This window comes from Diorhabda carinulata, chromosome 3 (assembly GCF_026250575.1).
Source record: "Diorhabda carinulata isolate Delta chromosome 3, icDioCari1.1, whole genome shotgun sequence".
Classification (NCBI taxonomy): Eukaryota; Metazoa; Arthropoda; class Insecta; order Coleoptera; family Chrysomelidae; genus Diorhabda; species Diorhabda carinulata.
In genome coordinates, this window is record NC_079462.1 from 21,953,666 (window position 1) to 21,979,189 (window position 25,524).

The following is a 25,524-nucleotide window of genomic DNA, read 5'->3' on the forward strand; positions in this document are numbered from 1 at the left end:
GGCAACGTCACATTTTATGGGAATAGAAAAGACAGGGCTAGATGCAGAAAAATACACGGTGTACTATTCAAAAAAACTTTACTTCATGTTGTCACGTTTAGGCTGAACACCCTGTATACCTAAAAATATTTTAGAAATGTGTATCTGTGCAAATAGTACAACTTTTATTTAATTTTTTTTTGTATATTTCATCTTAAGTAAGTTATTGCACTTCTACTAATGGACCACCCTGGGCCAGTCTTGAATACCATATGGTACATAATATTCTTACTGCCGAACTTAACTTGACAAAAATGTCTTTATGAAGGCTACAACTAATGTTGCATATAGTCAGGGGTGGATAAAAGGTATAAACACTCGTGAATGGATAGTTATATTGTGTCCCTGTATTTTGATTTTAATCACCTCATTTACTTTCGACAAATTTCCAATAGCATTCTATAAGTCTAAATCTGTTATAAGTATATTATTTACTTTAAAAAGTCAAAAAAAATTACCTATAATTCAGAGAAATATAAGAAAAACTAATAAACGGAGTGAGAGCATTATATAAACAGACAAAAAATTATGTCAGAGTTAGTCAAGAGGTATCAAATATCAAACAACAAACAACTGAAAGTTGAAAAACGGATGTTATTAACCCCAATATATTTGGCCATAGTATTAATTTAAGGAATAAAAAGAAGCAAAAGATAAATAAAACAGTATAAAGTCGCACATAGAAAAATGGAAGACACTAAAATTCCGGATTGACTTAACTTAAAAACATACAATGTCAGTTTACAAATAATGAATACGAAAATAACGAACACTACGTAAGTAAGTCGATGATAAAAAGCTAAAAGGAGAAGACACTTTAACTAGTTAGTAAAATAGAGCAGGTCGAAAGGTTCAAATAGCGTGGAATGGAAGAATCGATTAAGAGGATTAGAGAGAAATGGAAGGAATATATAAAAAGCTGTACCTTTATTGACAATAGGATAAGAATCACTAACACTAAAGCAAAAAACAAAGTAAAGGAATGAGATTTATAAGAAGATTAGAGAAAAACAAGATAAAATAAAATATGGATAACATTATGAGGGAAAATTTGAACTTAAAATGAATTCAAAACAAAATCATTGAACAACAATCAATATAGTTTTGGCAAGTCATGAGATTTAAGAGAAAAATAATTATTAAGGAAGGCATATGAAGCACTAACTCACAGAAACAACAAAGGAAGACCGAGAAGACAAAAGAAATGAAGATGGCGGGAGAAAACGAGTAATAAAATAAATCAAAAGAAGGGGGAAAGGAAAAGATTGAAAGGCATTGGAATTGAGTAAGTAAGTACATTATGCACTTCAATATTTTACAGTAAGCTTTAAGAAAACTGGGATTCGACAAATTCTGTCGAAAAAGTTAGATAGTAACTGAAATTGATATACAAAAAACTGTAATAGTGTGTTTGACAGAACTATTCCGCTTTTAGCAAAACAATTCTAATATACCATGTCATAGGAAGACAAAAAGATAATATTTTAACAGTAAGCATACTATTTGCATAAGAAAATTTTGAAAAAGATCTTAGCATATGCATTCAGATTCCAAAATCTATAAAATAACATTGTACGGCTCTTTATCCTACAGAAAATTTATTTGTGTTAGAAAATTAATCATGATCAAATCATTACCATTTCAGTGAACGCTGAATACTTATAAACGTGTGAATGTTAGTATAAATACTCACTTAAATAGATAATTATCATACATTATGTTGATTTCTTGCATAGCTTTTACAACGAGTCAAGAGGAATATGCAAACATTAGGGATATTTTATGAGGTGACGGAATCACGATAAAACAAGTTATCGCAAGTAGTTAACCCAGTAATATTTAAATGAATGTAGCCGCAAACAGTTGACAATTGGAAAATTGGATTTTGAAAACAGTTTTATCGTTTCTAGAGATGGTTGAGGTAGTATAATCTTAAATCAAGCTCTGTAGCTATTAGCTGCAGACCGAGTTTCAAATAATTATTCTCTCATTTTAATCTCAAGCAATTGTCATCATTTTAAAGTTTTGATTCCTTTTAGAAGACAAATTTGGGTTTCTGTTCGAGAGGTTTTCTTAGCTTATTATGAAATTATTAGTAATACATTTCGCTTACTAGAGACGGACATTTATGAGGTTTGATCAAAGAAACGGGGAATAAATTGTTATAGCAACAGTTAGTCACATATCATCTAATGTGTGCTGAAACAATCAGCTTATTAATCTGCTACTATAGCTACTTTGCTGTAGATGGAGTGTGATGAAACAAGGATATTGAACAATGTATTAAGTTGATAAAATTGACATAAAATCTGCCCATGGTCATAGTATTGAAGACTCTTCACAAGTGGTATGAGCGATATGAAATTGTAAATAAATCAGTCGAGGACGAGAAATGAACGGAAGGTCCTTCAATGAAACAAATGAAACGATTGCAAGGAGAATCAATTTCAGTTTGCATGGAATTGAAAGATTGTCTTCCTATAACCATATGATAAAACATTTAGTTTTTAATCGAAAACCAGTGGCACTCTACTCTAGAAAGGCTCAACAATCGAAGTCTCAAATTGAAGTCATGGTTATTGTTTTCTTGTGAAATATAGTATGTTCTACGGCAAGCTCCGAAAATTAACGGGTACTAGGTGGTTTGCGACAAAAAGACGTGAAACTGAGCCAAAGGCTTTCTTTTTCTTTATGATAACGTGCCGTGTCATGAATGTTTTGCATAATATTAGAAAAATTTGTATTATTTCTATTAGATGGTTTATGAGAAATTGATGTATGATTCATAAGTGAAAAAGTAGTTTTTGAAATATTATTGTGACTCACATAATCTTGGAAAACATTTTTTAGAACATTTGAGGCATTATTCAAATTTTCTGAATTTTTAGTCTACATCAATGTTTTAAATCGCTTAACAATAATCGAAATGCCAAAGTTTTTAACTAATTATCTATATTCATTAACACCACAATTTGTGATGAGATGAGAAATTCAAGACTCAAGATTCAAGACATTCTGTTATGAAATTTTTAATGTATTTGATTTTTTTCTTCCATTATAGGAGGTAAAATAAGAAGTACTTATAGATGCTTCACTTTTAACTTTTTCTAAGATGCTAAAGTCCTGTACATTCATAGTATTGTAAATAAAATTACTTCCAAACGAGTTCTTAGCTGCTAAAACTATTCCTATCTTTTCACATCCTTTCTAACCTTTCTAACCAGATACAATACCCTACGACCTCTGATTGAAAAATAGAAAATTTGTTCAAAGGAAAATGTCCTTCCAGAAATAAATTCAACGTTGTGACCAATATATTTCTGGCCGAAGGCAGTAATAGTCCAAGAGCAACGGACAAAAAATGCATGTTATAAAGTACATGAAAGGTTAATGCATAACTCGCATAGACGCATAACTGTCATAAAGGTGACACAATATGTAACTTTCGTCTGCCGGACCAAATCGGTCCTGTTTGAAAATGCGAGCCGCGTGAACTTTGTGAAAATTCAAGAAAATAAAAAAAATAGGTACACAAGATTCTTTTCTCTTAATGTTATTTCAGTCGTGAGTATCAGCGGAAAACCATTGGCAGACGTTTTTTCTATCCTCAAGTCTGCGGCAGACGTGAAAAAAGGTGATTGGAAAAATCACCTGAAAAATTATATAAGCAATGACAGACGTTTTCGCGGTCCCAAAGTCCCTGGTTGTCGAAAAAGAAAATTGCTTTCCTCGCCCAGTTAGTATACTTGGTTAATTCTTACAGTTCACATAAATATGCTCATTATGCGCATTTTTGCAAGCTACCCTAAATTAAAAAAATTATCGCATGCGAATTATTTCTAATTCACAAGCTTATGAAAAAAGTGTAATATAAATAAGATGAGATATTTTGTCACAATTTTTTTCAGTTTATGAGTAAGATAATAAACAGTTTCCTTTACGTAAATACGAATAATTCGCTTGTCCAGTTCAAGTTGCACCGAAATATTTCAGGTTTTTATAGATAACTCCAGTTATTAATCATTCAAAAGCTGTTTATTTTTTATGAAACAAGTACAAAAATAAGAACAAAAGTGTAAATCATAATAAATATCTTCATGAATTCAAAAATCCTTGAGACTAGTGAGACATTTTTAGTGAAAAAAAGTCATGAGTCTTTATTCTCAGTGGTAACTACGTCTTTCTTCAGACTAGGTAGGCACTCTTATCACAAATTGTAGACAAAAAAAACATTTTCATTATTTTAAGATAATCACAGCTTATTACAAAATATGACTTTGTACAATAAATGCATGTAAAACTTTATATCTAGATACTACAAAAAGAGAAAAAAAAATACTGGGCTAATTCGTTTCCTACTGAAGGAACTCAACAATACAATTGCTTTGGAATAAAATGAAAATAATAATAACAGTATAAAATAACAAAAATTGTAAGAAAACCAAGGAAGCGATTAGTTTGCACCTTTTATAAATTTTTGTAAAACTCTTTGTAACACAGAGGCATGACAGCTACACCATTGGTTTTTTTCTGGAAAAGAGAAAGTAATGCTTCTTTTTTTTTTATTAGTGATGCTCGACTTTCTTGTATAGGCCTTGGAGAGTGTTACAGTTGGAGTGAAACTGAAACTGCAAGAAGCAGATGAACTGCTTCGACGTTTCTTGTTCTGGTTTGCTATGTTGATAGATTTGAAATCTTGCTGAGAGAATGATGTTTTATATCGAAAAAATCCAGGCTCATCTTTGTGGGTCTCAATCCCACGATATCAGCGATTGGTACCTTAACACCGTCTTCATTGAACAAAGCGTCCTTTATTGTCAAGTCAGCTGTCAGCTTTTTCAAATCGATGATTTCGGAGAAATCTATTTGCTTGACAGCGTATGCTGGAGGTGTCTTCTTTGCTTGTGAGATGATAGAAATATAATTTTCTGGGAGTTGAGGCTTTTCTATATTTCTTTATAGCCCGTTCTATAACAGGGTGAACGTTGTCGCCCTCGTTTTGAGTGTGTCCAGTTACTAGGAATTTGTGCGCTATAGATCTGATATTTTTAAGCTCCCAAGTGGCAAACATGAACAGGGTAAAAATAAACCGGTTTTTTTGCTGACCTCCGCAGTTATCACTGTAAAAAATGACATCAACTGGAGTATTGACAGTTCTGTTTAGGTTTTCGAGGTATAACCAGATGCAACTGCCAATTTCGTTGGCACCCCGTTTTGCTTGGCCTTCATGCCACATGTAACAATATGTCTTCTTGGACTTTAGCTCATACATAGTGAAGTTATACACGTTTAATTTGGACACGTAATAAAAGGCTGTTGATTCTCCTTGAGGGCAAGGCAGGGAAGCTTGTAGATCAAAAACGGTCACAATTTTATCTAATCCTTTATCTGTATCTTTTTCTAATCGAGCCATCTCCTTTTCTCTTAAATGCTCTTGGTAATTATCTTCGAGCTGTGCTTTCTCAGATTCAGAGGCGTTCAGGTAGCTCAAACAAAAATTACACTGATCTTTTTTAGGGCGGTGGAAAGCAATGTTGAACTCGGTGTTGAATATGAAGGCGTACATTGAATACTTAACGAATGGCTGGCTTGCCTCTTTCTGGACCTCGACATAATCACGATGCAGATCTGCAATAGACTTTCCTCCTTCAATGTACTCATTTTTACTATTCGATCGGCAGTAGTGGCTTTCGAGCCGAGGTATGGAGTTGATGTGATTTCGTACACCTTCCTTCATCTCAGGTGGAAGAGTGGGTTGCTTATGGTGTTTTCCTCTTTGGTCTGATTCAAAAATACCACCAATGTTGGATTTTTCTTTTCTTATCGCAGTGTTGAGAGCTCGAGCACTGATATTGAGAGTGGCCAAGAAGAAGATCTTGCATACACGTATTTTTTTCTTATCAATAGTAAAATAAAATACTTTGTTAAGGGCTCTTGGTGTTTTATCTAATCGGCCATAACGGTATCGGGGGTTGACTTCAGAAAGATAACTGTTTAAGAACGCTCTTTGCAAATGGATATTCGAGAGGTTCCAGTATTTAGTAAAAATTTCTATGCGCGTTTCCTCGCTTATGTTGGCTGCACAATGAAAGCGACATTTAGTTTCATTGCACGGTGGCTGTACCTTCCTGGCTTCCCTCAACTTGACGAATTTTTCTTCGGAGCCATCAGGATTTTTCCGCACTCCCAATGATTCGTAACTTCTTCCAGCGTTCCTCATAGTTTTTGCAATGTTTCTCTGCCATTCTGAAGTGTTCCTTTTCCTTTTACGTACAGGTTTCTCCGCAGTTTCTTCAGAAGAGGCAGGAATGGTTGTTCGTACTTTTGATAAAGGCAGTTGTATGTCAAGCTCTTCAGAATAATCAGATAAAGATGCTTCATAATCAGGATCCCTTAAAGAATCGTCACAGTCCTCTTTCAAGCAGGAAAGATATCTCCATAATAGATCACTTACCAAGAACAATATTACTAAAAATTTCAGGGTTAAAGAGGGCTATCTCAGGTTGTCTCCAATAATTACTGGAAATTTAAGAGCTAAAGAGGGCTATCTCAAGTTGGCTCTTTCTTGAAGAGAATAATCTAGAAGGAAATAAGCTAATTTACCATTCAAAATAGAGCTATTATCATAATAGTTCAGTTTTGTACTAAAGATTGATATGAAAAAGTTACTTACTGTCGGTTTATCACATAATAACCCACTATTGCACAATAGAACTCCACTCTCTCTATGAGTGGCAAGGATCAAAACTGAAATTATTCACTCTTGCACAGCCCCCCCTCCACAAATCAAAGATGGCCCACTCACATGCACTCCATCTAGGGGTGATCCACTAAGTTTTTTAAGAAACGGTCTTGCACAGAGTTAGTAGAGGCAATTTGAAGATAATTCATGCAAAAAACTGAAAATCGCTTTATTTTGAGTTAGACCAGTCTTGGACTGGACAAGCGATGCGGTGAATGCGTAGGTATGTGAATTATCGATACTATGAGCTGACATCTCCAAGTCAAGTACCCGGAGGCTGGGCAGTCAAAACATCCGTTGGTGATAAGACCAACGTCGCCAAGGGTTGAGCGAATTGAAGCTCGAGTTGACGTGATTGAGTCAGTCATTGCCATAGCTGCTTGGGAAGCACACACAAAAAATCAGTCCGGATATGAAGATTCGTACGGTTTTAATTAATTGAAGTATCGACGTAGATTTTTATCGTGACATATTCCGAAGCATCGGAACCAGAGACAAAGTGTTTTCTAGGCCATTATTGTAGTAATATAGGCAAACTGCCACCGTTTAATGAAACGAATCAAAAATGTTTGAAAGATGTCATAGAGACCTGCACAAAAGAAAAACAGTATTGTGATATAATTTTACCAGAGACAATATCATCTGTAGGATATCATCATCACTGCTATAAACTTTCCTCTGCTATCGAAAGCAACAACTATGAAAAAAGTGAAGTTGTGAAATCGTATCGAAAGCGTAGTGGATCTCAATCAACGTCTCCTTCGAGTTTTCGCAGCAGTTCTTCAAAAAGTACCAGTACTGATAAAATATGTCCCAACTATGGTAAACAAATGCTTGTGGCCAATTACAAACGAATAGCGCGCAAACGTGTAAGCGTGCAGCCGCTGAGATAGGTGTGCCAAGGTGCTCCAAATGTCGGACGTCGGTAAAATAAGCATTCTCTACTTGTCTATTCATCGTATTGCGATAATTTTTTTTAATTTGGGATAGCTTGCCAAAATGCACATAATAAGCATATCACTGTAAATATCAAACTATAAGAACTAACCAAATATACTAACTGGGGGATAAAAGCAATTTTCTTTTTCGAAAATCAGGGACTTTGGGAAAAAACGTCTGTCACTGTTGTTTACCTGCTAGTTATTACCTACAGATGAGATGCAAATAAAATCACGCGTGTAATTCATGACATTTGTGAGGTGAGTTTTCCGACGTCCTATTTTCATGTCTGCCGAGAACTCGGCTACAGAGAAAACGTCTGCCATAGCTTTCCCGCTGCCGTTGATGACCTAAGAAAGAAATAGAAAAAAGAATCTCGTCTGTACCTTATGTAATTTTTCAGGTGAGTTTTCCGATCAACTTTTTTCACGTCTGCCGGAGACTTGAGGACAGAAAAAACATCTGCCAATGTTTTTCCGCTGATACTTACGACTAAAATAACGAAAAGAATCTTGTACCTAGTTTTTTTGTTTTCTTGAATTTCCACGAAGTTCATGCAGTTCGCATTTTCAAACGTTTTCGATCTGGTCCGGTAGATGAAAGTTCCATAATATGTCACCTTCAGTCCGCCAAGTTATGCACCAACCTTTCATGTACTTTATAATATGCATTTTTTGTAGGTAGCTCATGGACTATAAAGTATAACTTTGTTTTTAATGAAATATTTCACCGTAGCTCACATCTACAAATATGGTACTACTAGTATATCTCTTGTAACTAACAACTCTAGAAATAACTATACTTCTGTTTCCAGTTTTCAATTGTTGAAATGAGAAAATATATTTCCATTTTCCAGTTATATTAAGTACCATTTAGGAAACAAAACTTATTTGTTCAACAATAGTCATCGACATGAGTGGTTGTTTCGAAAACGAGCTCAACAAATTGTTTATAAATAAAATCAAATAGATACTGAATGATTTCAAATATTTATTCAATTATATCAACGACAATATAGATTTTAATCAAGGAAAAGATCAATATAGTTTTAAAAACAATATGCTGCAATTTACGAATAGACATCAATATCCAGCCAAGTAAAAAGAGTCCTGTCGGTCATACTCGAATTACACATGGTTATAGAATATCCGAAGAAGATCCTCTGAAATGTTAGCCCGACCGTCAGACATATTCTCGTAAACTTTCTAGAATAAGAAGACGAAAGATTAGAGGAAAAATCTATTGACGTGAACAGAAAATCTAATAACTCTAGAAGAGATAATATAAAAAACAGTGGTGTTCCTAAAAACATCAGACTATATAAAAATGTATAAAAGACTCAGAATATATTATATAGAAGAATATTATAGCACCGCCTGTATAAAGAGTAACCTCGTGCCACTAAAAAGCATTATTGTAAGCAAAATAGCGAATATAAAGTTAACAACATAATATTTCTTTTGCTTTCTCCCTACCTTATTCCAAGTAATATGTCATTTCACCTCAAACTAAGCTACCTGTAAGTAAATTTGCTGCTCTACAACCTACCTTTATGTGGGAGCATTTTATCAAAGAAAAAGCTTTATAACAATTGAAATTTATGATGATGGTGAAGGAAACTTACCGATGGTGATACACATTCCTTGGGAGTACTGGGAATCAGTTGTGTTTCATCTTGTGCTAACGGAGCTATGTTGGGAGTTTGTTGATACATTTCATCTGTCTCTATGCCGATCTTCCTCTGAGAAGATGGCGAAGCAGGTACCGGGGGACCTTCATTGGTTGGAAGACAAGGCATAGTGGAAGAATTGCTGCGCCGATGACGATTTGGAAAGTGCTCGAAATTTCTATAGCATCCAGTACCAGTTTGACTCTGATTTCTGCTACCCGCCAACGATTCTCCCTCGGTGCTGTTGCCGTCGGCATGAGACATATTGTGGCCTAACGAGATATCTGTCAGGTCTTTTGTTTTTTTTTGTATCTTTTTTATTTGGATTTCTCATTGTGATACTGGGCCATGCGTGCACTCAGCAACTATCATAACGGAGGTTTGGTGTTTGCTTACTGGCAGAAATAATGAATATGTCACCGGAAAAAACTCTCCCTTGAAGGGAAATCGCGCATTGAACTGAATACAAACTAAGATAAGACGAAAAATGTTACACTGAGATTAAATTAGATATTTCAACTTTTTTATAAATTCTTCTAGCACTAAGTATTGATAAAATTAATGTTTCGTATTTATTAACGGGTTCCTGAGAGGGGAAAGCGAAGAAGGTTCATTTAAATTCATAGGCATATGAGCAGGCTTATAGTAATTTCATCATTTTTCTGATTTTGTCATTTTTTAGTCCAATTTCGATGATATCATATTTAGTTCAGTGAACAACGATTTTTACCTCAGATTCCATCAAGACGTATCGATTTACTTGAAATTTTAACAATAAATAGTGAGTAACTTAAAAACCAGAGTCTACCCTATGTCAATGTGTGCTTTTACTCTGTGGGTGAATACCACCTCAGCTAGGGGGTGGTAATTTTTTTGTTGAAAGTTACCGTAATCGATAGAAAGAAACATTCTCAGCACAAATTATTTTAGGGAGTTTTTTCGAAAAATCAATACTTTTTGACTTAATTGAAATTCTGAATTTTTAGTACAAAATAAGTAATACATAATTCTTCGAATACTTGGATAATATAATAAAGTTAGTCCACTTTGGTGTTTCCTTGCCACGTTCCCAAAGAAACCGCTTATATAATATCGATTTTTCACAACTAACCCAAATACTAGATTTTATCAAAAAAACTGTGAGAAGGTTGAATTAAACTTACTTTAAAAAAAATGAACAGGATGTTTTTTTTTAGTCATAGACCTAATACAAATCAAATTATGATTTATTTAAGGTGGAACTTATTTAGAATATTTTGAAAAATTGAAAATTGAATAAGTGGAGAGCGGTCAAAAAAAAGTATTGAATATTTTTTGAAGAAATTTATGAAACCATCCAAATGAGATTTTGTAAAACGTGAATTAAGGTAGTTATGACGAGAATAAGTTAGAATCCCTGTATTTCATGGAAAAAATCTTCATTTCTTGTCTTGTTATTGTCACCCTGATTGAAATAAAATGTCATAAATTTGCAAATCACTTCAATTGAATACAAATAATAAGAATAAGAAGCTTGAATTATTTAGAGAGGTTGATTGTGAAATAAATTATGGTTACAATGGACAAAGCATAATTCTACTTATTTGTTTCTTAACCTCAGAATTAAACGAGATAGAACCTTTAAAAGGTTTTTTTAAACTCATGGAATTCAAAATTCAATATTCAAATTAGCTTTGATAGAAATATTGATCAATTGAAATATTTATTCTGGTTACTACAAGAATTTTTATTAATTTTTGATTGGTTTGATTTTGAATGACATTGAATTTTTATAGGTTAGATAAGGATAAGTTTGTGTGTGTGTTTGTGTATTCACATTGTGAAAAAGCCGCTATGTCATGGGCAACATCTACTTTGGTGAAAGGACACCTTCATATACATGGATATAATATGCGTTAAAATACATTGATTAAGAATTGAAAAACTGAAAAAATAAATAGTATCCTATCATGCGATCTTTAATTTATTGTTTTTCAGCTTTCTAAATGCCTAATTTATTAAATATTGATAATAAGGGGCAGTTTTCACCCCTCACAATAATTTGCACATATTAGCATACGATAGATTTTGTTGTGAAGGGTAATAGAACTTATTACCAAAATTTCATGTGAATCCATGCGTCTTGATGGAATTCTGAGGTGATACCGTTGTTCACTGAATTAATTATCAATTCGAAATTTGTAGTTATGTTTATAATTAACAGTTCAATATACTGAAAATCCGACATTTTTCTCATAACACCTTTTTCTATTTATAGTTTTAACTCAACAATTGAATATCAATTATAATTGTTAGTCAATAATAATTATAATTGATCTGAACTTAAAAGGTCATATACGATTTCAATCCTTTCAACTTTCTCCACCTAACCAGAGGTGGCTCTAAAATAGATGTTGAACATGCAGTTTGTATTTGATGTACGAGAATATAAATAAGTGATTGTGTGCTAAATCAGGGCTTTATTATGGATCTGGTTAAATATTGAATTGAATAGCAGCGTGAGAGTCCAGTTGCATTGTCGCCATAAAGTATAATTCGCTATTCATTGACTTATTCTTGTTATACGTCGAAAATTATGAAATTCTACGAAAGTATTCAATAGCCAATTGAATTTTGTAATAGTGAATGCATTTTTAGATTGCAAATAATGCTAATCACGCTCAAATCATAATATTTCGTGGTTAAGGTTATGTTCAATAATGCACAGCTTATACCTATATTAGTAATAGTAAAAAACAGTGCCAATACCAAAAATATAAATAGTAGCATCAGCAGAACAAATTTCACAGCAAAAAATTGTGATATTTTGTATCTATTAACACTAATAAAGTGAATTCAGTCTATCAACTGCTCAAAACTGATTATTGTATAATGTAATATACAAAATAAAGCATAAGCTTCATCCACTTCATTAACCTCAAAAGAAAAGCCACAAAACATTTTCTGTTACAAACTTTCTTCCAGAAAACCTACTCCTCAAAGGAATTGCATACCTTTCTATAAACACAAAACAATTATTTGTACGAAAATTAAGTCAGTTTATTTCAAAATGGGAACTCCATTTTTTTCAAAGCATCGGAAGCTGACCTTTGAACTATAGCTGTGAGGTTGATAGTTGTAGTATTAAGTTTGCATAATTATGGATTTGATATTCAAACAAAACGTTGACTCTTTCGGAATATTAAGATGAGCATCGATTAACTGATTCATATCTGCGACTTTTCTAAAACATCGAGATTTCTAGTATTCAAGAGTCTCATTTTTTATGCTGAAGCATCAAATATTATAAATAATATTAACGTAAAAATTTATATAAATAAATAAGAATATTTAATTATTGGTGGTAAGGTTTATATGAATAATTGAGAACCTAATGGCAGACAGATTAATCCTGAGCTGAACAAAGAATCACTGAATGGATAATAAAGGAAATTGCCTAAACAATATTTCAACATCCACCCCAATAGGGAGCTGACAGATTAGAGAAGAGAAGGCTACACCAGGTAGATTACAAAACAACTGAACCACTGGCAGTAGCGAAGACAAAAAAAGGAAAGGACAAAGAAAGAGAAGGGATAACTATCAGAAGGTCTGTCAATCCGAAGATCAATAGGATCTCGAATAAGCTTTAGTAAGTGGATATACTATTCACAGCTACTTCTAGAGGCTGCGAACATCCAAATAAACCGTCAAAACAGAAAAAAAAGAGTGAAATGTATGGCACTACACTGAAGAATTGAGGAAACCATTTCCATTAAACCCTTGCAAGCATTATGGGGAACGAGTGCAAAAAGACGGTTCTATTGAATAAGATGGGGAGTGGTACGAAGCTCTTTCCGGAACGCATCGTTCTTTGAGGGACGCGTTTGAAATAGATGTGTTTTTGACAGTTCATTCTCAGGTGTTCATTTGAAAACAATTTAATAACATATACTGTGAAATAGTTTTTACAGAACATCAGCGTATGCTTTTATCCAAATATTTATCATTCCGATCCTTCCACATATAATCATTCCTCACAACTATATTTTTTATCATAAGAGTTCTGTGATAAATCTTTACTTGAGAATTATGAAGCTAATTCAGTGTGTCATATCTTTCTTTCAAATTGATGGGGTCCGTTTTAGTTTAAAGAACATTTTAACGTTTTTTACATCTGAGAAGTGTTTATAGAGCTCAATTTAGACTTATATATAGGACTTATTACATTAAAAGCATTCATTATTAACTTAATCTAGTGTTATGTTAAGAAAGACTTTCTCCATTTCAGGACAGATACGTTTCTGAGTATGTTATCAAACCAAAACTATTACTTTTTCTTAATGTTTCGTACTGAAGATTTGTACTCTCTCGTTTTTGACAAAACATTTATTACAGATCTTGGAAAGCCTTCATATATCTTTTCTAGTAAATCGGAAAACAGAGCGGTAGTAAAAACTCGAGAAAGAAAAGTGGTAAATGAACGGAGCGAAAGATACTTTATAGCGACGTATTATTTCTATTAAAATATTAATTGGCTTGCCTCAAAAAAGATACCAGAGATAATTTATTATCCACATTTATTTTTCAATGCTTCTTCTTTGTAGAAACATACAAGTAATGAGAATTTGTTTAAATGATAATCTATAGCTTTTTAAAAAAAAAATAGAAAGTTTAAGAAAATATTTCCCATGTGTTTGAAATATTAATACTTATTTTGATATGATTTGTTCATTTTAATGAGTTACATGTCCATGTTAAGTTGGTTCAGTTCAGTACGTATAACCGAGATGGAGAAAATAAATTCAAACATCTCAACATACCGTAATCAGCCTTTTGCGAGGGTGCAAAACTCTCTTAGGGCTCCACTACACTACTTGGTTCGATACGAAGTCGTCGACGAAGTTAACTGAAGTTCGAAGTGCCTGTCCACATACTCGAGCAATCTTAAGAGGAATTCATTGTGTCTCACTTCGATTCTTATTAAGCGTGAATTACATACCTTAGTGGCTCGCTAAGACTTAATTGCAATTAATGTGTCAATGATATAGATCAGGTATACATTACGAGGCAATAAGCTAATGAAACTAAATCAAAATTTTGTTCGGTTGTCTCAAAGAAAGTGGCATCCAAACGCTACTGCCTCAATATTTCTCTTATCTGTTTATTTGACAACTGAAATGTGCTTCATAGACGTTTACAACAGTAAGTTGCCAACATTGCTTTATTTGACAACCTATTGAACAGTTGATGATGAAGCAATGCTTCCAAATTGCTAGAATTTTTACTAAAAATCATGGTTCTGTTCGTCAAATGTATAGTGCATTTTGTTCATGTTATGACATCCTTCAGAATCGCTAATTCGATAATAATAGACTGTTTTTGCACCTCGTTTACTTTTATTGATAATGTGTAGTGATAATTTGTAATCACTGTACAGGTAAGAACTGATGAAAAACCAAATTAATCAATTCATTGCTATTCTTAGCAACTAGAGGTATGTCCTTCTTTTATGGAAAATTTTACAAAAAAATCTTGGCTTAAAAGCTTTCAATATTCAGCTTTTGCCCGACCGTCGTATGCGCATCCAATTCGGTTAATGGGATGAAACACACATTGATATTTATATTGAATATTCTGTCTAATTATTTTCTCGACTAAGCATTAGTTCTTCTAAAACACTGTCAGTTGATCCAAAGTCATTTCCTCCAACTTCCTACCCACACTCGTATAAGTAAGTTTTAAAATTGAACGGAGAAGGGCTTTTTGCCATTTAGGCTTTACGATTAATAGCATTATTAATAATAAATAAAAAATAATCATCCATGAGTTTTCACTTCATTCGATTAAATAGAGTTTTACAATTTACTTGACTCATGTGGATAGAAGACATACTTGTCTATATTACACTACTCTACCATAATATACTAAACTATTAGTTGCGTTTTATAAATAGAAGCGTCAAAGCTTTCAAATAAAACCATAAGAGTATATTAGTGCATATTTTAGACAATGCCTTCATTTCCAGTGTTGTATTTCATACTTTAACGAGCAGTAAACATTATTCTATACATTATTTAGGTAAAGTATAAAATTTTAGTTTATTATAGACTTTAATTGACTTCTGTGCTTAGCATATGAAATACGTATTTATAATATGAAATGAGGAATTTCATACTTTAACGGCAACATAAATATTTGCGATTTATTTCTTTTTTTATGGAAAGTGAAATAAACTTAAGTGTTTGCATTGTTAATAAATCGTTAGTTTATATTCAGTATAATTGAGCGATTGTCATACAAATTTAGCTAAGTATTCAATGTACTAAAAATAAACTGTAAGGATATAAAAAAAATATGTATGAAGTATTATAGAGTCTACATATTTTCAAATAAACGAAATTTTGGATTCTAATCGATACGTCATTGCCACACTTTTTTTCTTTCTGCCAGTATGCTTTGTTAAACCTCGGGTGTAGAGCAAAAAAAAAGAAACGGAACATTAATAAAAGACTTAAAGCTTTTTCGGAAAGAAAATTCAAAACAATAATTGAAGAAAAAATGTGTTTTGACAAGAGTGCTCTATTTTCAACGTAAATATGCGATTTATACAAGTTCGAACACAAGCGATTGACATGCTTCTTTTTGGAGTTTAAGAACTTTACGTGTACGTGTTTTTGTTTTTAAGAATGCCTGCGATTGTCTTCGTTTTCACCAATAAGGGCGCACTTTTCACCTGTTAAGAAGACAGCACAGTCTTAGCACAGGTGTAAAACAAAGACGTGCACATTGAAAGCTTAAACTATGATTGATCTTGGATCTAATGTTATTTTTTCTATTATTATTCCATTCACAATAATCTATCTACAATAATAGAACCGAGAATTAACAAAGACTTGATATTACGAGGTGTGATCGAAAACTAAAGTAAAAGTAAAAAAGTAGAAAGCTTATTTCTGATCTTCTCAATATCAATACAAACAGTTTCTTTTTCAATATGATTTTTTATTTTCAGGAAGTCAAAAAAGTCTCGTGGTAATCAATCTGGTAAGTAAAGTGGATGTGAACACACTGTAACAATCCATTACCATTTTGACCGAGAAAGTCTACTTTTTGCACATCAGTTTTAATCTCTTTTTTTCTAATCTCTTTTTCAATATTAAATTGCTTTTGCTACTCTTTTAACCACTCTTCAAAGTTACTACATTATTACCAAATTTTTCTTATTCAAACATGAAACTGCTCGCCTTAACACTCAAAGTAATGAAATATACCAGTTGAAATGCAGATACAGCCTAATAGCATTCCGTATTATTCTATTTATTTGACCACACCTCGTATATATATAACTTGAAAGCGATCGCCTCTTTGCGTTTCTTTACCCCATTATATATAATTTGAGATATCGTAAATCAGTATGTGTAGTTTAAATTTGATTTATATAAATAGCAAGATCTACCATAGCCACATACCCATTGCAATAAGTATAAAAAAAATTGAGTAAACTTAAGAGGAAAGATAAAGATAAGTGAATCTGCAATGAATAAGAAAATAAAAGTGACATTTACTGTATAAGATGCGTCCACAATATCTATCTTTGATATTAGTTCGTTTTAAATTTGTCGAATGATTGTTCTTTGATACAAATAAGAATATGCATCTTTCATCAAAACATTTTTCTTGTAAAAGCATCTTATGTGATAATTGAGATGGTTTATATATACATATATATCGTGCGAAATATTCTCACCTGTATCTACAATTACATCGATGAGATCCATACTTTTGGCGAACGCGTCTCGGAGGTTGATATGATGAAACGAAACTATGCTACCTTCTCTTTTGGCTCGTTCTAACGCTTCTCTCCTCTTCAGAGCCTTCTCTCTTCTCATTTGATTCTTATAAAACTCGGCAAAATTATTAACAATGATAGGAATGGGCAACGCAATTACCAATACCCCGCAAATACAACATACGCTTCCTATAACTTTCCCAAGTGGTGTCGTAGGGTATATGTCACCGTAACCAACCTAATTTTTGAGGTAGATTATAGAATTATTAGTTTAAAATCCGTAATATTTGTTTTACTACAGATTCTCTAGTGAATGAATTTCTATCTAATATTTTCAATAGTTTTGAATTCCAAAATAACAAGATTTGATTTTGTCTGCCCTTTGTAGGATTTAACATAATTCTTCTCAAATTTATTTGTTTGTTGAATTATTAGTGTGTGAATGTTACAACTAACAAACACTTTTTGCACTCGTATGACGTCGATTATCAGGTTCTTTGATGGTTCGGCTACAAGGTGCAATATGAAGAAAAAATACCGTTGGTATAAATTTAAAAAGAAACAGTCAAAAGTAATAGATAGATTCTGGATAGAAGAGGCAATACAAGTTGCTGGTAAAATAAGTTGAGTGATGACGAATCATGAAAACTTCATCATTATGAAGGTAAAAAGTAAATAGTAGTTTTGTATTCCTCAATCGAATCTTGAGTAAGTCAACAGAGCCACAAAAATATGACGTAGATCTAACTCAAAAATATGCATGATTTGCAGGATACCAGTTGCTACTGCGAACTGTCAGCGAAAGTTTAGCAAATTAACACTTATCTCTCTATAAACCAGGAACGTGTGAATTATTATAACGATTAAGATAAGAATTTAGTATAACGCTTGATTCCTGGTTTCCAGCTCTCTCTATAATTCTAGTTTGTACCTTCTCTTGATTTCTCCATTTATTCGGTACATCCAACTTCGTTTCTCCTTTGATTTCCACTCAACTTCAAATCTGCGTTCATTCTGTCAATCATCAATTTACAGAATTCTGGCCTTCTATCAGGACCATCTTCATTTAACTCCTGAACCAACTGATCTTTGTATCCTTTATGCAAAACTCTCAAAATTTGCTGATTTCCTTACATCATTATACGGCAAGTTCTTGAGTTGTCTTATGCGGCTTTTCCTCAATCTCTACAAGTACCTCTAACTTTTTTTCATCAGTAACGTATTTATCTTTTAAATATTTTTCACATGTCCAGTTTAATGAAACTTTTTTTCACTTTAAATGTAGACTGCGAACATGTTGACCAGGGTATTTATTATTAAAAATTTGTCAATTCAAAAATAAAAATTGACCCATCTATGGTTTTTTTCTTAGAGTACATGATATTTTTCCGTACATGGACAACATTGTATATAATTTATCTCCGATATATCATTACAATCACCTTTCTAATTTTCAAATTGTAGTAAAATTTCATACGGGAAATATATAATTGATGAAATACTCGTAAGTCAAGAAGAGTTTCTCAAAATCACAATGTATTATATGATCTCATTGGTTCTTTTGAACAAGATAATCGATTTTTTGGTGATAATCTTTCGATTCCATGGAAGTTATAATAATCATATTATAGGACTAGTTTTCGCGAGTCAATAGAAAATGGGGAAGTAAGAGTAAGTACCGGGTGTCCCAATAAGAATGGCTCTCGGCCATATCTCGGGAAGCCTTTAAAGTACAGCTTCGGGAAAAACATTATAACAAAAGAGAAAAACCTGGGATTTATTTGCAGAGGTCGTAACTAAATACCAAAAATTATAAAATGAATAATTAACAAATTTTACCTAATTAAGATGCATTTGAACTATGATTATCTTATTCTTCAATAAATTGAGCGTATATTTGATTTTACAAGTTTTAGTCTATCTCTTCAAATAAAAGGTGGGGGAAAGTTTTGATTTTTTCATGGCCCACTACTTGTTTTTATATATTTCCATTTTAACTTACTTTCATAACGCATAAGTGTGACAGCATAAGTAATATTGACATAATAATTGGAACTATTATTAATAAAACAAGGAAAGACAATTTTGAGGAATCAAAAAATGTTAAAATCCGTTCAGTCAACCCGGAGTAATTTATGTTTAAATGAAAATGCTTAAAATTTACACATCTCTTAGGATATCTCGTAATACGAAAAAGATATCGACATGCGGTTTTCGCTATTTTATTGCTAATTTGGTCTACTTTTATATTCCTCAATTAAAACTGTATGTTTCCATTCAAAATTTTTCAAGGATAGCTAGATTTAAAAAAAAATAAGTAAATAGCGCCCTCTAGCGTATACATTACTCATTAGGTTGTTTCGAAATTATAACTCTTTCATTGGTAGAAAGGAGCTCTCTTCAAAAAGACTAAGTTTGCATAGATGGGTTAAGTAGAACTGGACTTACAGGTGATTTTTCATAATAAAGTTCCCGCTTCCCCCCACCTCTTATTTGAAGAGATAGATTAAAACTTGTAAAATCAAATATACGCTGAATTTCTTGAAGAATAAGATAATCATAGTTCAAATGCATCTTAATTAGGCAAAATTTGTTAATTATTCATTTTATAATTTTTGGTATTTAATTACGCCCTCTAGCGGTGGATTACAACTGTGTAAATGATTTCCAGGTTTTTCACGAGGTCACTTATGTTATAAATTTTTTTCCCGAAGCTGTACTATAAACGGTTCCCGAGATATGGCCGAGAACCATTCTTATTGGGACACCCGGTAATTCTAATTATTAGCTATAGTATAACAGATTGCTTTGCCAAAGCAAACAAAAAGAATCAATTCTTTTTCTTTCGGAATTCAATGTAAATAAAGAACCTGTAGCAATAAAATATCACGTTATATAACTCTGAACCCTACTAACCGTGGTCATGGTAATTCCTGCCCACCAGAAGGTCTCTGGAATGCTTATGAATTTAGTACCGGGCTCTTCCTTCTCAGCGAAGTAGCAAAGGCTAGAAAAAATCAACACTCCCATGGCTAAAAATAGCATGAGCAAGCCTAGCTCCTTATAAGAATTTCGTAGTGTGAAGCCTAAGGATTGGAGCCCAGTGGAATGTCTAGCTAATTTTAATATACGCAAGATACGCATTATTCTAAATACTTGTACTACGCGCCTTACATCTTGAAACTGATCTGTGGCGTTTTTATTAGTCTCTAATAGAAAAAGGGAAACAAAATAAGGAAGGATGGCTAGTAAGTCGATTATGTTTAGCCCGCCTTTAAAAAATTTCCATTTATTCGGCGAAGCACTGAATCTTAATATGTATTCTAAAGAAAACCACGTTATGCATACTGCTTCTACCATCGCTAGTTGAGGGTTGTCTTGGAAGTTACCTTTTTCATCGTTAACTTGCATACTGGGGATTGTGTTGAGGGTAAGTGCTATTGTTGATAGTACTATGAATAGGATGGAAACGATGGCTATTACCTGGAAGATATAGGGAATGTGAAAATAAGAGCTGTAGCTAAAAGTGAGGTTTATAAAGAGCAGGAATAAACTCAAAACTAATTAATTCATATATCGGAAAAATTAATTATTATAGCCGTAGTATAATATTTAGAATGTCTGTTTCAAGGGTGAGCATGAAGCTTACCAGCCCGTTGCTTAAAAAATAAAACAAAAATAACCTTAAGCCAAAAGACATTTTCCATTAGATAAATAACGATAAAATCTTCAGATATGACATCAAATATGATGATATTTTTTAAAGCTCCTTCAACTTCATATGACAAATCAAACGTTTTTATAGAATAAATTAATTTTTTGAATAAATTATTTCTATTTGGTGAGTGTTGCATGGTATTTAATAAACCTTTTAATTCCGGTGCTTATAAAATTAAAGTAGATGCCAATGCAGAAATATATAGAAGGATATGAAATAAAAGGTCGGTTTAGTTATAAAACTCACTAACATGAAAAACAAGAAACTTTAAATAGATAAAATATAAACACCTTACTTTAAAAATGAAACGTGAGTAACATAATATTCGTACGTCTAACAAATGATTGCCTATTCTAAACTACATTTCCGCATAAAATTGTTTGCTCTTTATTTGGATGAATTGCACTCACAAACTTGTTGCAAATGCCACATATAGTATTGACTTTTCGTCACAGTTACGTGAACCCTGGTAAGACCTTACTCGTTTTCTAGCACCTGCCGTACCTGCATATTGAGGAAGATCTGCTTATTGTTCTCGAGCCTCGAATAAAAATCTTGTAAAACTCTTGTCACGTGTAATTTATGAAACTTGAATTTGCCCCGTTGTTCCATGCTGCTTTTGGTAAGAACTGAATGATGACGTGAACTATTTTTCTTCTGAAAATCAGGATTTTTTATTTCTATAACACAATTGATTGAGAGCACCAACATCAACCATGTTCATGAAAAGTCTAATTGACCAATGAACAGTTTTTCTAGCACATGAATATTCCCTCATCAGTTTTTCAGCATTATCAATTGCGCCCTTGGTTTTGTTATAATATAAAATTATTTGTGGCTTATTTTCAGTTTCAGGACAAATTTGGTGAACCATTTTTTTTTGTTTTAAGAATGTATGAAACAATCGTTAGTTCTTAGGTAAACTCAAATATTGATGATCCTATAGGCCTGGAAGTTACACTACGGCGGTGTATCGGGCTTAGTTTTCCCAAAAGTGTTAATTGTTTCTTTAAGAATTAATTTGCAAAAATGAGGCTTTTAAAAAAACTGTCTTTTGTTGAACCGCGCCAGCTACCGTGTTGTTGTTCAACCAAATCTGATACAACACGTTACCTTTGATTTCTTTCTGCTTTTCCAGTAGACAACTACACGATGAACACTTGAAGATTACAAAGATACAATGTTTAAACGTCTGTGGTTGCCCAAATTTTCAAGCGATAACGTCCCGGTTTTGATTTTATGAACTGTCTATAGGGACAATTACCTCTAAAACAAACTAGGTGCTCATTAATTGTAACGGTTTCGTATGGTTGAAAAGACTTCTTGCATTTGTCAACGAATATATCGTTAGAAGCCAATTATTTGATCAAATCTATCTCTAGATATGGTGGCTGTAAGAAACGACCTACGTATGGAGCTGTTCGTGGGCCACATTTTTTGTGTTGATTTCTTTATACATCTCAGTGCCCCAGATTTGATCAGAATGTCTATAAAACTATTTAGCTCGATTTTCTCGACCGGTAACCACTGTTTTTGTTTGTTTGAATTTCTTTTCATTCCAGTTATTGTAATATCTAAGGGCTTCTCCGTGGATGTGAATATAATTAACTCTTTTATTTTAGTCGTAAGAAACAAATTGAAAAAATCTAAGAGCGCATCCACACTATATTTCGTAACATCTGGACGAGCGCTTACAATATTTCTTCTTTGACGATTGGTACGGACAAATGGTAGTGAGCTATATTAGACCAGTTTTTAAACTATATACGAACAATTTCAAATTTGGAACGACGGTTTTAGGTGTGGGTACGATGGTGTGAGGTATGGGAATAACAGCCTGAGGTGTGGATTCTTGATCTGAATCTTCTCCACATTCTATTACTGTATTGTGTTATATTTCCGAAACAAGTTCATTGATGTCGTGCTCATATTCTTCATCCGATTCATATTAAATTTCTGATTACGAAATATCTGTAATCGGGTTTTCAAATACCTCCTTATGCTCGCGTTGTGTTCTCGAAAACGATCCATTCTAACCCAGATCTGCAAAAACACCTTAGCTCTAGTATCAACTTTGGCACCGCTTAATGCCGGTCCGGGCTCTCAGTGGGACCCATCTTACCTCTAACTGCGTAATATCGCGACACTCTTGCAACAACTGCTCAAAACATACAAAACAATTGATTAATTTTGTAATATTAAGCACATAGCTAGAGGCGCAGTTGCCAGTTGTATTTTGTTTCGAATATATTAAGGAAAATATTGTACTGGGGTCCTTCGAGGACCCTCCATCGGCATTCAAAGGTTAAATGAACCATAATTGTATGTTTTTCTTCAATGTAATGTATTTTATAAAACATTTCTGGGGTATCTATACTTCTCGAGTCTGTTGGTCACTCGTTTTGGCAATATGTTTTTTTTCTTCTAAATTCATGCACAATATTTCCGTCATTACATGTGTATCTTGTTTTTAGTTGTTGGCCTATCCCATTCAGCTATTTTTCTAAAAGTCTGCATTTCGTAGTTTAATACATATACATAAAGCTGGATTTTCATAGTTTTTGTAGTAGTCGTAATGAAGATGTTTTTATCATAAAATACAAAATTGACATTGGAATTAGTTTGATATACCGATATCTTTGAAATTATTTGTGAAGAAAAACTTTCAAAATTTTTTTTCAATCAACAAAATGTATTAAACTCATACATTAGCAACAAACAAGTACTCAATAATACCAGGTTCATGAGTATCATGATCAGATTAAGAATTGGAAATTGCTTGATAGAAGAGGAAACCTTCTTCGCAACAAAAAATGGATACATAAATGAATCATGAAAGGTCTTAGTTTATAAAGGTACCATGCAAAATTTTGTACTGTACTCTTTCCAGATTTAGAAGCTCAATCTGGAGTGATAAGAATTTTCATTTTCATTTCAATATAAGATACCAAAAAATGAGAGGATGATTGAATTGTATCCCTATAAAAAAGAAATTTCTATAATTAATCTATTATTAATTATTGTTCTATTGATAAATATAAATACTCAATTTTTCAGTGTCAATATCAAATTTTGATAAAGGCCAAAAGAAGTCGAAACGTCAAATTTTCATCTATCTTCAAAAAATTATAGAAGAAACACATTTTAAATTAGAATATACCTAAAATCAAGAACATTTAGAAGCATAAAAAATAATTAGAAACATAAAGAAGAAATTACATATATTATTGCAAAAAACTGAAAGAAGATAGAAAAGGGGAAGAACTGTTCTTAGTATTCATTGATTTACAATTAGCGTGCAACGAAGAGTAGTTGGAAGAAAAACAGGGACAAGACTGTAAAATTACTACAGAATAAAAATAGTGCATAATATAAGTAGACAAATTGCTGGAAAAACATTAGAACTCGTCATAGTGCACGAAGAATGGAGCAGTAGGACAGTTGATATCGTTTTGTACTTATAATAGAGAAAAAATGGAGAAGGCAATGTGATCACTACGTACCTTTCAATTAAAATTAACATGAAATCAAAGTCTATGACCCAAAGGATCTATTCAAACCACCAAAATTCATGACGTGGGATGGCTCTAGCTACAAAAGATCTTCGTCCTTTATTTTATACGTACTTAGGTGTAACGCTCTGGAATTCTGTAGTCTCTTACACTTCCAGAGAATGCGCATACAGTTTCGTCCTCTACGTAGCAGAATTTAACTCGATAGATAGTTCCATTAACTTATTTTTTTCCTATTTACCTTTTTTCTTCTAATATTTCTCTATTTTTCCTATTTCACCGAATTAGATCGTACGAAGAGATCTTTCGCTCATATTTTAGCTAGTCTCTGCTATTTCATCTTCATAAAAATAGTCGTAATTATAGTTTAATATAAAAACGGACCGAATGAAGAAGAAATACATAAATCTTAGAAGCAATACTTATCTTGAAGTTTTGCTGATAAGAGGTTGCAAAGATGAATTTAGAAGTAGCTAATAAGTCGATTGAGGTCGACAAATAACTATTATGTAATGAGTACAATAATACAATAAGGTCAGGAGATTGAACTTGGAATAGCATTCCAAGATTCTGCCTAACACAGAAAGTTTATTCTATCGATTCTTCCGTTGTGATGCTATAAGGAAGAATTTTGGAATACTCTTCCAAGTTAAAAAAAAATCCTCTGGAAGTGTGTAGAAGTGCAAATCGTCTACTTCGAACATTTATTAAAGTTAATTGAAAAATGTCTTTTAGCTTTAGTTCTTATTCATTCTGATATGAAATAAACTATAATGAAATATAAAACAAATAATATGGATTTTTCGCTTTAGTTTTGAGTGTTTTCCTGCAGAAATTGATGTTAAATGAAATCGTACCCTTTGTACATAATTATAGGGAAAGCTCAGGATACAAAAATAACAGCTGCAAGAATTTTTAGGGTGCACAAAGTTTATACAGAAAAGATGCGTGAGGAAATTGTGTGGGCTAGTGTGGTTTGTTATAGTCGATTTAAAATTAAATATATTAAAATAAAATCTAGAAAAGTAATCACATTTTAATGTCTTTCCGTTTTTTTTTCAATTTAACTTATATGAATATAAAAGTAGCATTTTCGGAACAATATATCCATTAAATCAGATGAGCATAACTATC

At 32.6% G+C, this 25,524-nt stretch overlaps 1 protein-coding gene across 3 annotated transcripts in view; it reads right to left on the bottom strand.

The window, feature by feature from the left end:
- The window catches only part of LOC130892068 (potassium voltage-gated channel protein Shab), a 183,166-nt gene that overhangs the window by 47,996 nt on the left and 109,646 nt on the right, over nt 1–25,524 (bottom strand). For all 3 annotated transcript variants that reach the window (XM_057797286.1, XM_057797287.1, XM_057797288.1), the window contains exons 6-8: nt 20,077–20,643; nt 17,119–17,398; nt 9,345–9,661 (exon numbers count right to left, since the gene is read on the bottom strand). In XM_057797286.1, the coding sequence (XP_057653269.1) occupies nt 9,345–9,661; nt 17,119–17,398; nt 20,077–20,643 (1,164 nt within the window). The remainder of the gene's footprint in view (nt 1–9,344; nt 9,662–17,118; nt 17,399–20,076; nt 20,644–25,524) is intronic.